Source organism: Lotus japonicus, chromosome 4 (genome assembly GCF_012489685.1).
Source record: "Lotus japonicus ecotype B-129 chromosome 4, LjGifu_v1.2".
In the NCBI taxonomy this organism is placed as follows: Eukaryota; Viridiplantae; Streptophyta; class Magnoliopsida; order Fabales; family Fabaceae; genus Lotus; species Lotus japonicus.
Window position 1 is genome coordinate 19,381,530 of NC_080044.1, and position 14,257 is coordinate 19,395,786.

The 14,257-nt window shown below is 37.2% G+C and overlaps 2 protein-coding genes across 3 annotated transcripts; both read right to left on the bottom strand.

The window, feature by feature from the left end:
* Nucleotides 1-3,415: 3,415 nt before the first annotated feature.
* On the bottom strand, nucleotides 3,416-5,379 carry LOC130715320 (NEP1-interacting protein 2-like). Of its 2 annotated transcripts, XM_057565402.1 has the most exons (5): nucleotides 5,026-5,375; nucleotides 4,396-4,574; nucleotides 4,063-4,146; nucleotides 3,805-3,969; nucleotides 3,416-3,695 (listed from the first exon to the last, which is right to left on the bottom strand). In XM_057565402.1, exons 1-5 carry the CDS (start codon nucleotides 5,165-5,167, stop codon nucleotides 3,573-3,575), a joined length of 693 nt encoding a protein of 230 aa, XP_057421385.1. In that variant the 5' UTR covers nucleotides 5,168-5,375; the 3' UTR covers nucleotides 3,416-3,572. The 2 variants fall into 2 exon arrangements, with proteins under 2 accessions (XP_057421385.1, XP_057421384.1); XM_057565401.1 differs by having other exon boundaries at nucleotides 3,805-4,146; nucleotides 5,026-5,379.
* Nucleotides 5,380-9,468: 4,089 nt separating this feature from the next.
* Nucleotides 9,469-13,280, bottom strand: LOC130713035 (probable prolyl 4-hydroxylase 10). The gene is made up of 8 exons (XM_057562839.1): nucleotides 12,945-13,280; nucleotides 12,795-12,882; nucleotides 12,127-12,224; nucleotides 11,584-11,681; nucleotides 10,621-10,750; nucleotides 10,334-10,521; nucleotides 10,129-10,218; nucleotides 9,469-9,857 (listed from the first exon to the last, which is right to left on the bottom strand). Exons 1-7 carry the CDS (start codon nucleotides 13,145-13,147, stop codon nucleotides 10,145-10,147), a joined length of 879 nt encoding a protein of 292 aa, XP_057418822.1. The 5' UTR covers nucleotides 13,148-13,280; the 3' UTR covers nucleotides 9,469-9,857; nucleotides 10,129-10,144.
* Between the last annotated feature and the right edge of the window lie 977 nt (nucleotides 13,281-14,257).

Sequence of the window (14,257 nt, forward strand, 5' to 3'; positions counted from 1 at the left end):
GACAAGATTCTCATCAATTTAAGTTACATCCGTGGGTGCATGTCTCGACTTAAAATGCGGGTCATGATCATGTTTGTTTTGTTTCGTCGACCATATTAAAAATTAATTGATTCATCCATAAATTACGTACATTTTTTTAATATATGAATTTACTCAATCCCTTCCCCACTAGCCTAATTCTAGTAGCATCCTTACATAACATGTTAGTTTTATATCAATTCAACGACCAAATCATATTTAAAGACTTTGAGGCAATGCAGCAACCGTCAACCAGCTAGTACCAGAGCCAAAGGGTCATCTCCTTGAGCTTTGATAGGTTCAGCACCGATTGATTTCAGGTTGGACTTCTTCCTTCATTTAATCATATAAATTGATACGGCCAGGTAAAATCCAAGGATTTAAAAGATTATAAATAAAAAGAATAAAGATTAATAAAGCACAGGACAATGTGACATACTGCACAACACACGAGTTTTGCTGCGGGTTTAGATTGCTTAGAGCAAGTGTTGCGATTTGAAATCGCCAAAAATTTCGCGTATTTTTCTATACATGAAATTTAGACTAAATCGACAAGGAATAAACATATAGGTTAAAAGGGGTAATACCAAAGAGAACTACTATGTGGCACTGATTGTTGGGTAAATGTCACATGAATGATTTTATATTATATTCTAACAGACACGACTAAAATGATGCACGAAAGTGACGATCAGTTTTTCTACAGATTTTTCAAGATAGCATACTCTACAGCAATGTGGTACCTTGGTTTCCCTTTTAATTTTCCTAAGGAGGGATTGCGGTAATTGTTTGTATGCTAAGAATATATCAGTGACCTCTCTCCTATATATTTTCACCCACTGGATTGGTTATTTCTATGAATCATGTGAAATCGTGCCTGGGCCTGTCCTGCCATATAGTGGCACTCCTATACTCAACAACTCGAAACCAATCTATGAGGAATTTTAAGGTCCGTTTAGTATGTTGTGTAATATAAGACTTGATAAAAATTTAACATTATAGAACGTTTGGTCATACTACATATAACTTATCATTTCGTTTCAATTAATACAAAGCTATATTTTGTGAAAAATTAAATAATGATAGATATTAAAATGAGGATGGTGTTAGTGGGTGGTAAGGATGACGATGGCAGTTGAGGTAACTGCGATAATGGTGATGACGGTAATGGAGGGTGGTGGTGGTTGTAGAGGTGGCAGTGGGGATGCTGAGTGGTGGTGGCGGTGGAGGGAGGTGGTTGTGGTGGTAGTGGGACGTGACAGTAGGTAGTGGTGGTGGCGATGGCGATGGTAATGGAGGAGGTGTGGTGGTAGTGGGGGAGGGTGATGGTGGATGGTGTTGGTGGAGAGTATTTTGGTGGTGGCAGTGTTGAAGAGCAGTGGTGGTGACAATGTCGGTGGTGGTGTTGGAAGGTAATGGTGATGGTGGTGGTGGTCGTCGCAGTGGTGGTGGTGGCGGTGGAGGAAGGTAGTTGTGGCAGTGGTGTGGGTCATGACAGTATGAAGTGGTGGTGGCAGTGACAATGACAATGGCGGTGGAGGGTGATGGAGGCGGCACTGGCGGTGGTGGAAATGACGATAGCGAAGACGACATCAGCGGCGATGCTGGAGGCGTCAGTGGTGGTGGCGGAGGCGGAGGATGGAGGTGGCAGTGACGATAATTATGGTGACTATGGTGGTGGTGGTGGTGGAGAGGAGGATGGTGGTGGTGGTGGTGGAGGGTGGTGTGTTCGGTTTACACACATTTGACCGGCTCACCCAAGCAACTTTTCTTGAATCGCCTCCCCCTCCCCACAGAAAGTCCCTCATGATGCCAGTACAGATTTCTCCACACACATGCAATTTAAAGAACAACAAATAAAAAGGGCAGTGTCGATATCACACTATGAATCAAACAAATTCGACCACCAAAGGATATTGACTTCATCTTTCATGCAGAATGCTTCGCTTGGAAATTCTAGATGACTGACTCCCAAGTACTTTTAAGCCGCGAACGGCCCCCCAATGAAATACCCAATAAATAAAAGAAATTCTCATCACTTTACAAAGCAGAAGTGACGCAAACCGGTGGTTAATACTAGCTTCCAAAGCAATAAATGTCAACTTTCTTTTATTGAAATTCACTTTAAGCCCTCAAATTAGCTCAAAACATCTCAGCACACATTTAATGACAATCATATTCTGCAAATTAGCCTCCCCAAAAAGATTGTGTCGTTGGCAAATTGGGCCAAAGACACTTCCTCTACATTATCCCTTCTGACTTTGAAACCACTAAATTGCCTTAATTTTACCGCATTCATGAACAAATCGTTTAAACCTTCGGCCACTATCAGAAAAAGAAAAGGAGTGAGGGAGTCACCTTGTCTAAGGCCCATTTCCATTCTGAACTCGCTGCAAGGGCTACCATTTACCAACATCGAGTCTGACGTAGAGTCAAGACAATCTTTAATCCAACGAATCCACCTCGTGCCAAACTTTATTTTTTAAACAGTCACATCAAGCTTCATTCTTCTCATCATGTAGAATAGAAAATCCCACTGAACTGACTCATATTCCTTCTCATAGTCCGCCTTAAAATACAATTAACTTTTTAAGACACTTCGTTTCATGAACAACTTCTCTTGGAGTGGTTCCCATTCTCATAAGCTCTTTGTTATCTCTTTCCCCATCACATGATTCCTTCTCCTCGTCCTCTAACTTCTCTTGGTTCCCATTCTGAGCTCCTCCTCCTTTCACTCTGTCTTGGTTATTGGTTGATTTGGCTCATCAACTGGATCAACAATCTCATGGTGATGGGCACAAATTGGTTGACCAACAAACCTTTTCAAGTTGTGTAATTGGGATATATATTTGTTGATATCTCATCAACTTGATGACACTTCTCCACATGTGTCATTGACTTTGATATGACCTATTTACTTTGTTGTGATTGGCACACATTAACCACCCATGTCTTTAGAACATGTTGTGCATTATATGAGGCAAAATATACTTACAATGCTATATGGGCAAGGATGAATGTGTCATAGTGCTCATACCGACCTCTCATCTTTATATCTACAATAGGATATTGGGGACGAATCTTTGTGTCTTATTCCTTAATCCTTATTGGCAATGAAAAATGGTAACCTTTCTAAATTAACCCATAGTATAGCATGATTCCTTATACATATTTTTAATAAAAAAAATGAGAGTATGGGAACAAGATTTACAATAACCTACTCAAATAGCACCCGTTGCCCTCCCTTATTAATTGAAGTACTTATTTCATGTGATAAGACTAAATAAACTATAAAAAATAAAAAAATGTCCTCTTATTTCCATAGCTTCTCCTTCTTAGAAATGTCCTCTTAGATTCATGTTCAGTTTGCCTCCAGGTTTGCTTCATGTCAACGAGATTCATGTAAAAATTTTCTTTAAACTAATTTATTAAAATGTAGCCACTCAAATGGCAGGGGATGTTTCCCACTACATGTCACCAAGTGCATGTTCCTAACAGCTTATGCGCTTATAAACAATGGTAGAACCTATTTTGAGGCTTGTACATATACAAAATTACATATCCCTTCTGCATAATGGGCAAGAAACATGCTTGCTGAGCCACTCGTCGATGCAAGGTAGGTGAAACATGTGATGACAGTAGGGTAAGCTCCTAACTGTCTCTCCGAGTTGAAAGTCCTGAAAATGAACAAATTCGGAAATGTCAAATTTCAATATACATAAGCTTAACAAAACTTCAAGGTATACAAATATCACATGTATTACAAAAACTGCATAATAAACAAACCTGGAGGCAAACTGAACATGAATCTCTTTGACCAGAAGCATCACCGTTGTTTCCGGTAATTGTTACCTGTGGGATCTTTGCAACTGAAGCTCCTGATAAACCTTTGGCATCACCAATGTCAAAGAGGTTTTGAACCTCATCAAAGCCCGATTCGACAGCACCCATCTGAAAAGGAAGAAAAACAAAAGCATAAGCAAGATAATGAGTGCATAACCAAATTCCTGTCTCATAGGTTACTTTGGGACAAAGAAAAATTACTTGGCTTTGGACAGCACTAAACATGGCTGGACCTATCCTTTCACGCACGAGTCTCCCACTCAGAAGGCTAGCAATAACATCAATCTGCAAAGTAGAACTCATAGATCAAAATACAGAACTTGCCAGTGAAAATAACAGTTCAATAGCAAGGCGCCGCAAAGAACTCAACAATTGTTTATAGCATGTTTGGATCTTCACTTTTCTCTAAATCAATCATGTCATCAGTAGATCCTCACAGAAGCTTCTTCCTATAATTAATTCGGCTTTAGAATCAACAGTACAATGATTTCCAAACATGTATTTAGTTACAAGCTTTGAAACCAAGTCACTCACCAAGTATAAGAGACACCTAAATCCAGATTCGTCAGATTGCCAAAGAACACGCGAGGATTCAAACACTTCAATGGAGAAAACAGCTCCTGATATAGCACCAACAGCAGCCCCTCTTACAAAGCCACTCTCTGTCTCTTGGCCTATCAAGGCCCCAGTCATAGCCCCTAACAAAGTGCCCACTGCCAACAACAAAAAACCCATGAAAAAAAATCACAACTTTGGATGAATTTGGAAATCAAAATGGACTTTCCAAAACAATTTGATTCATTTAACATCACATCTTCACTCATTTTCTATTCTTATGTCTTCTTTCTAAATCACATCATCCATCCATCCATCATTCATACCTATGATTTCTCTCTACTATTCTATTGATATATCTCAAGCTCAAGATCAAATTAAGGTGTGAATAGATTATTTTCTTTGCAAAGTGCCACACCCAATTCATCATTTTTCTCAAATCAAACAAAAAAATCTGCATTTGTAACTCAAACTAAACAATCATGAATTGAATTAATTCTAAGTACAAACAAATTGAAAGACAACCTCGTACATGACATAAGACAACAACAATAGCAAACACAAATTCACAAAACGAAACAATAGATCAGATCGAGAATGGGATTATACCGAATGCGAAGCAGAAGGTCAAGATCGCCGACAAGATGTTCCCTATTATGGCAGAGAAGGCGAGGCTGCAACCACGTTTGAGAGTTTCAACGAAATTCCCGAAAGAACACAAGAAAGGGCGTTGATTTGCCTCAAACTCCATGTGGGTATCTCAGAAATTGAGGTGATTTTAGTACAGTTCTATCTGTGAGATTTGGGTTTAAGCAAAAGGAGAATTTTAATAATAATAATAATAATTTGTGTTGTATGAGAAATATCTAACTCCTCTGACGAATGCTTAGTGTGTAAGACAAGAGAGATGTGGCAGTGATTCCAAAGAAAACAAAAGAAATGAAAGGAGATGGAAAGAATGAAACAACCATCAACCAACCCATATTTAAAGCTCTTGTCCCTTCGTCTTAATGCCACATACCACAACAGTTCACACTCTTTTGCTTTTTAAATTATTATGCGCCCGTTAAGTATAAGGTCTGCTAGTATAAGATCTGATAGTATTAAGCCTGATAGTATAAGTTCTGATAATTTTCTTATACTATCCAGCGTTTGGCCATACTCTGTATAATTTACCATATGATTTAAATTAATGCAGTTTTATGTTTAGTGAAGTATTGAATAATGATATAGAATAAAAATCGAATATGGAGGTGATTATAACAGTGGTGGCAGTGGTGATGAAAGTGGTGGTAGGTTGGTGGTGGTGGTGGCAATGGTGGTAGGTTGGTGTCGGTGACAGTGGAGATATGTTGGTGGTGGTGGTGGAAGCGATGGTGGTTGTGGTGGTGGCGATGATAGGGTGGCGGCTACGGTGGAAGGTGGAGGCAATGGTGGTGGTGGTGGCGATAGGGTGGTGGTTGTGGTATCGGTGGTGGCAATAGAGTGGTGGCGACGATTATGGTAGTGGTGGCGATAGGGTGGTGGTTGTGGTGGCGGTAGGGCGATGGTGGTGGTGGTTGCGGCAACATCGATGGTGGTGGTGATCGGGTGGTGGAGGCGATGGTGGTTATGGTGTTGGTGACGATAGGGTGGCGGTGGTGATGGTAAGGCGGTGGCGGCTGCAGTAGGGTGGCGGCGACGGTGGAGGGTGGAGGCAATGGTGGTGGTGGTGGCGATAGGGTGGTGGTTGTGGTGTCAGTGGTGGCAATAGAGTGGTGGCAGCGATTATGGTGGTGGTGGCGATAGGGTGGTGGTTGTGGTGGCTGTAGGGCGGTGGTGGTGGTGGTGACAGCAACACCAGTGGTGATGGTAGGGCGGTGGTGGGGCCAATGATGGTGTAAGTTGGCAGCAATGGAGGGTGGTGGTGGTGGTGGTGCCAAACGAGAGCCCTATGTAAAATATTCTAGTTTATTAAAACATTCATTAACATGTTTGTGTAGGATAGCTCAAGTGGTAGGAGCTGAGGGACATATGGGTTGGGTAAGGTGAGGTCCAGGGATCGATTCTTGGCGGGTGCAATTTATCTTTCCGATATAAAAAAACAAAACAAAAAAATTCATTAACATGATCTTTTTGAGTAATTGTTTTAATAAGAAGGAAAGACGAGTTGGTTCGGATTTACTGATTTTTGCTCCTAAATCCGAACCAAACCAACTCGATCTCAATTGGATTGGTTCGGATCGGATAGTCGGATTTGGAATAAAAAATATTATTCAGAAATTTGCATGAAAATTATAAAAATTTAGAAAAATCCAACATTTATAAAGAACGAAACATTCGATAATGACACATTTCATATAATCTAAATAAAACCAACATCTTTAATACAAATATAAATAGACAACGTAATGGGCTAGAGTGTTTGAGTTGGATGTAAATAATAATTCTCAATTCATTGGTTTGGTTCGAATTGATCGGTTTTTCAATCCCCAAATCCGATACCCAAACCAATAGTGATCGGATGCAGTAAAAAAAATCCGAACCAAACCGATTATCCAATCCAACTCACCGTAATATGTTCAGTTCGGATTAGTTTGATCGGATTCACGGATTGAATCGTAGCCACTTACACCTATACATAGAGATATATTGAAGACGAATGATAAAATAATTATGAACATTAGTCGGGATACTTGTCCAAATTTTATGAGAAGTCATTTCCATTTAATAGAAAGCATTTATATTTTTGATTCAAATTTGAATTCAATTGAAGAGTAACTCTATCTTTTTATTGTTTTAGTAGTAGTTTTTCAATCTCAAAGACATTAAAACTATGAGAAATCCTCTTGTAATACGTGTAACCTAAACCTGTCATCCACTAGAGTATCCATTATCTCAAGGCAACCTGTTTCGCAAATAGCTTATCTTATGTTTAACTCACGTATATAGTTAAGCCATATGCATGCACTCTACACAAAGTGAACCTCGGCTAGTAATGCCAGCCCGAAAGCATTTCATTTGTAACGTCCTGAATCACACCGCTCATGCGCATGTGACGCTATAAAACGTGATATGAGCCGATTGGCACCCACCCATCGCTAAGTATACCCAAATTCAAGCTCGCGAAGTTGCTGCTTGTGAATGAACCAGGGATGATCCTTATGCTTTTCTTTAATCCACACTAAACAACATACTATAAAGTCCATTTTTTATCCTCTAGCACGATATTGTTCCTCCATCTCCAAAAACCTCAAATAGCAGCCACAAAGAGGAAAGAACTAAGAAGGGGCACCAAGTACTTGGAAAAGAGCCCAACTAACCAAATAGCAGTCACAGTCACAAAGGGAAGATCTTTTTGAGTTGCAAATGAAGCATTCTTTAAATGACATTAATGTGTTAATTAAGTAATTAAGAGTTTAATAACAATACACCGAAAATGTCATTAAAATAAAACTCTTGTCATGATTAAATTTAAATTTAAAAATATATAAAATGAAAAAAAAATGTGATTAGATGTATGTGTAAAACTTTTTATCCTGTATGTGCATATAAATTAAATTCATAATTTTAATCATTAATATAAATTACATAAAATATAGACATTTTAGTATAAGAAATATGTCTCACTGGCTATTTTTCTTTTATTTTTTTAGTTTAGTATCTATCATATAGACTTTTTCCTTCATCGAAAAAAAAATCATATAGACTTTTTCGTTTTCTCTTCCTAAGACGGCCACGTGATCTATCTGTCTACACAAAATGGAAAAGCAACAGTTCAACACCATATTCGCTTTCAGAGGTGTACTGGACAGTGACTGAGAATAGGAAACTAAGCTCTATCGTAGGGGATGGAGCATGTCTACCACCGATGTATTATTGTACTTTGGGAAAGGGCAAATTCTACCTCTTTTTAGCATTATTTTACTTGAATGGTATTTCAAAATAAACCATCATTTACTGATCCAACTAAAAATTACCTCTCGGACACCACTCGTTGAGACAACTAGAGTTAGGGAGCTCCTAATTTTGCTAAAGATTAATTCTCGGCCCTCACGTGTTGTGACGACCAGAATTCCCTCTTGATCCAACTATGACCAGCATTTGTCACTACTCATGGCACTGTACCTCGACCATGTTGATCACGCGCTATCAACCACCAACATTATTATGAATTCAGATTGATATGAACCAGGCCGATCACGCGCCGACCATTTGAGCACGTGGATCATAGCCTACCAATTACCTGACCACTCCACACCGATTTGATACCTCCGTGTACCTTGGAGGATGACTAGAATTTCTACACAACCTCACCTGACCAAAGGATCTCGAAAGTCAGTTGTGCATTGTTGAAGAAACATTTACGCATATGTAGGAATCAGAGACAACAAATAAGTCTTGCATGCTACCTGACTAAGTGATGCAAAACGTCTCATCCTTCACACTCGAATTTTGCAAGAATGACATTGATCCTCAGACTCCAAACATTAGCGGTCCGTATCTATATCTAGGGATTTCAATACACACTATAAAAAGTATAGATGAAACCCTCCATAGGTAAGTTTCCTCACTCATTCTCATTCTCCCAACTACTCTCATATTAACTTGAGCGTTTGAATGTTCCTGTTCACACCTTCTGCTAAAGCAATTTGTAGGCACTCCGATGGAAAGAACATACATCTCTGGCCAAGCCTATTATTTCCTATTAACTACTCCCCAAGCACATTAACTAGCCCATTTACTCCTATGATACACTTAAGTAATAGGTGGCCAAGTATCTAATTCTATCAAAATAGTCATTTTATAATGTGAAAAAGCAATCCACGTACATTTAAATCAAAGAGTTGGCTTGTGTAAGACTAATTTACACAATGCTCTTATATCTAATGCATTACACAAACCATCTATTATGTTAGGAAAAAGTTAGATTCACAACCCAAATACACTCGATGATATTAGAATAAGAGAAATAGGAATGAAAGAAAAAAGAGAAATAAAATATATTATGAATAATGTGATAAAAAATATGAAAGAAATACGAAGAGAAAATTAGTAAAAATGAAATGAAAGAGAAAGTGATATTTGACTTCGAGGGCATTACATCGACTTTAACAAACAAAGTCTACCAAAAGAATTCAATAAATAATACAACAGGCTTACAATGATTCTATGCACATGAAAATTAAACTCTGCTCGAAAAGCCGGTGGTAATGGTATACTCATTCCATCTATTTCATACATTTTGTTAAGCCTCTTAATGCAAATTCACAAATATAAAAAAAATATTAATATTTATTCCTACTATAGTTGAGAAGGGTAGTGCAAATAATTGATTGACTACGGTAAACATTAAATTTACAGAATGCTGCAACAAGCTCTAAACAACCTTTCCTTTCAGCCTTGAAAGCAATATCCGCCAATCATTTGGTACTGTATATTGGAATGACGAACTCAGAAGGCTGGAACAGAAGTAAATGAACATGAGAATTGAATAGCAACAACTATCACATTAAATTTATTAAAAAAAATGCCCCATCTCTGAATAATGTTTGGCAAGAAATTCAACTCTGAACAAAGAATATTGAGTAACTCTGGATACAAACACTATCAGCTGATGCAGCTCAGACTCAGTTAAAAATTATGTGTAAATATTGCCAAATAAACTCTGTTGTCGAGCAGTACTTCAGCACTATATTTACGTCAGTACAAAAAGAAAGGGGAGATAACTACCTATAGTAATGTATATTTAAGTTTTGTATTCATTGAGACGCATCCATTTTGTACATGACCACTTATCACCCTTAATCACTGGACAACCACCTGAAAATTATCAAGAAAATAGATAGGCTTGTTAACTTGTCTACTTTAAAAATGAAATTTAGCTGAAACAAGAGCACTTCAGAAATATTAAGACGATCATAAAAGAGCAACTAACCGTGCAAACTCGATGTATCTGCAGTTGTATCAGGCTTCATACTCCAGAAAAGTAAAGCATCACCCCTTTTTGGCTTAATTGACAGTCCTTTTTTTCCACAATCAGAGAGCTCATTCCACCAAGGTACAGCGCTAAAATTTCCCTTGGCAGATGGGAACACTGTCTCACCCCCTTCTTCAACATCGGAACTGTCATTAAGATTAAAAAAGTGCACAACAATTAGCATCTGTCTTTTTATCCAAGACAAATTGAAGTTAACAACATCTAAGGCAATTGAAGGCTCTTACAGGTACATCAGCATTGTTGCTAGACGCTGACCACCGTTCTTAGTGTTAAACTCGTCCATAAAGTAGTCATAATGAGAATCATACTTTTGTCCAACTTCATAATGGAGAACTTGAAGTCCTTCACCATGCTCTGCATATTGGGAGACACACCTTATTAATGGTTTTTTAAGTATATGCTGAAAAATAACTTACTATCTGAGCATCATAGTCCAGATGGTAAAGACAATTAAAAATATTCCTTCTTGTTGGCTTGGTGGAAAATCAGTTTTAAAATAACTCTTATCCAAAGCCCTTCATAAATGGAGTGCATATAGCCACACAACATGGTGAGCCATTCATTTTCAAAATTCTAAAGAAAGAAAACAAAGGCAAACAAAACACAGTAATGTCAGGAGCTGATAGATGGAATTCAAACATATCTTATTGAAAGTAGAAGCACAGGCTAGACATGTACATATTGCTAAAAAACAATATGGTCATCATCACTGATATGATTTCCAAAGAACTCTGCTGCATTACATGATTTTTCTTTCCTTTTCATATACAGAAAGGCCTAAAGATGCATCAAGGTAAACATCAAGAATAATGAATCACAAACACAAACTTCAATTCGACAAATTCAGTTTCATATTCAGTCACGGAAAATGTATGGTACACAGACTAATTTTAAAGATTGATTCAGTATTTAAGTCACAAAATATAGAAAATATTTTAATTACCAACTGGAAAGCATATAACAGATGAATTATTATATACACAATGAGATAAAAAAATTATAACACTGGGTGTTAGGCATGCAAAATATGGAATTACATAGAAAATAACTGTAAATTAATCTTTTATCTATTTTAGGATTTCATTTTATCAATATAAGAAATTTCTATACTCTCAATCATCAAATACATTGCCACAGCATTTGCAAGAGCACGAATTCTTAATGGAAAAAAAAAGAGAAAGTGATACCTATGGGTATAAACGTATAATCGGCAATTCTTTTCTCAATATTCCTCACAATTTTATCACGTCCTCTCGCCAGAAAAGTTCCAGAGCTTGTCCGTGCTCTAAATACAAAAGGAATATGTTAACAAACGGATTTGTCTAAATGCAAAAAGGAATATGTAAACAAAAGGAGGCCAATCTAAACAAGGGAAAATATATTTTCAATATTGAACTCAAAGAACACTAGGGGATTCTAAGTCATATTCGAATGAAAGATTTGACCTAAATGTTTAGGGAACAATAAACATTATCCTGCAATAAGAGTATAAACTAAAATTGTTGGTCAAGAGTGAGATATCATTTGGATCAAATCTACCATTGGAATGACCTATAGCAGCAAATCCCATATACAATTTCGCATCTGAATGTTTTATAACTAATGTTTATATGTAGTTTAGATACTAGTATGTGAACAAGAGGCTTTCTGAAATGAAGTGGCAACTGGCAATGGAAATCTAAACGAAACAAAGGATATTTATTTTCAATATTGAACTCAAAGAGTCTAACCTGCTGTCTTTACTCTTTCCAGTTTCACTATCAACAACGGTTGACTTACGCATATGTGGCTTGGCTATATTGATTAGATATTCACATTCCTCTTTGGTCTGCCCAGATCAATCAATTAAGTCTTAGTATTTGGAAAGTTGAGAAATTGCAATATAAACCATACAATAAGGTAAGACCCTTAAAAAAATGATTAAGCTCAATCTAACCATATCATCTTAAAATAATATTAAAAAATTGAAAACGCCGAGCCTGTAAGATAAAAGCGAAGCCAGAAGCAGTAATCCATTTAAAAGCAAGTGTTTATTACTTTTCTCATCATTTCCTAATCTTTCCTAAACCATGAAAATGATCTTCACCTCTAAAAAGATAAAGGAACTGCTTGTTTAGTTAATAGCATAGCATATTAGCATGTTTGGATAAGCTTCTATTTCATTAGAATCAATTCTGGCAGCCATAAGTTACACAAAAAGCTTCTTCGCAGAATCAATTCTGGCCTCGGAATCAATTGGAAATAGAATAAAAAACACTTGAAGCATGTTTGGTATGAGAAAAATATAAAAGCAATCCACTTCATAATTTCAGATAATCAACAACTCATTTCATGTAATAAGCAACAAAAGAAGCAATGAGATAAATAAAAGAATAGCAAGGAAAAAGCCAAAACTAACCAGAAAATTATGATAGAGAAAAGCTCTAGGCTCCCACGAAATCAATTCAACCCACTTCTCTCTTGGGCCGTTGTCATCACCTTCATTTCTGCAAACGTGTGAGCGAAAAGAAAACAACGAAAATGTAAGAAACACGTCATTGCTACCTACCTTATAGCGTTGCGAGCGATGGAGTTGAGGTCGTTGGGTTTGGGAACACCAGAGTCAGAGGATGCATTGGGGAAAGAGAGGACACCGAGAATGAGGAGAATGAGAACGAGGAAGATGAAGGAGACGAACAAGGTGAGGGTCAGTGTCCATGACATTGGCGAAGATTTCCGAGAAACCATACGACTGTGCCTGAGTTTCACCATTGGTAAAATTCAGAGATGGAGAATGAGATGTGAAATTGAAATGGAAAACAGAGGAGGATTGGAGGAAGAGAGTTTTCATTGTGTGAGACAGATGGAGTGGTCGAAAGGTCGTGCGTCTCTCTCTGTGTGCAAAGGCGGTTCCGTGTGCTGTGATAGTAGTATTCAAAGATATACTGTCTTTCGCCGCGAGAGAACACATGTTTAAATATATTCATTAAAATCCAAATGAAATAGGTTCGTAGAAATTATTTTTATGAGTTTTTATCATTGACAAAAAAAAAAAAAAATTAAATAAGTACAATTGTCGTGTTTAAAAGTGATGTGAAAATTCATGTTTTGACCATGTAAGCAAAAGAGGAGAAGAAGAAGTGTTGAATCTCCACTTCTCCAAAGTTGATAAAGAGTTGGAGGTATTCTTAAAGGACCGAAACTTGGTAGATGTGGTCGCTATGAGTATAATACCCTATGAGTTTATCTTGGATCAGAGCCAAGCTGGGGCATTCGAAGGTGACGTCCAAGCTAGTGAAGCGAAATGGGCTTCACTTGTAACCTAGCCATAGGTAGCAGTGTCGTTTTGACTTAAACCAAAATAACACAAGAATGGGGTAAATTTGAAGATAAATTTTTTAAGATAAATTTGAAGAAGATGTATCAAGATTTGAAGATAACATGTAACGCCCCGATTTCTCGAGTGTCACACAGTAACCAAGTAACCAATTTTAGTAATGAATTTTCGTCGATTCGATTATTAATCCTAAATTAATGACAAAGGTTCATTTTACGAAAACTCTTAAACATTAACTTTAATTAAAACCCAAACCATTTAAGACCAAACTCTTCCATTTGTTATCTTGAAAATAAATCGAACGTGCGTTTAATTAGAAACGTCGAAATAAATAGAATAGAACAAATGAAATAATACTTGCATTCAAAATAGAGAGAAATAGTCTTCACACCCATGTGTGGAATTAATAAATCAAGTACAACTGTGTAAACCCATTACATTCGAAATGAAATAAATGAAACCATAAAGATAGTTTAACAAAATAGAAATTTAAAAGTTCAATGCGAATAACTCTCAAGCCCCCAAATAGAACTGTTCTCAATCTT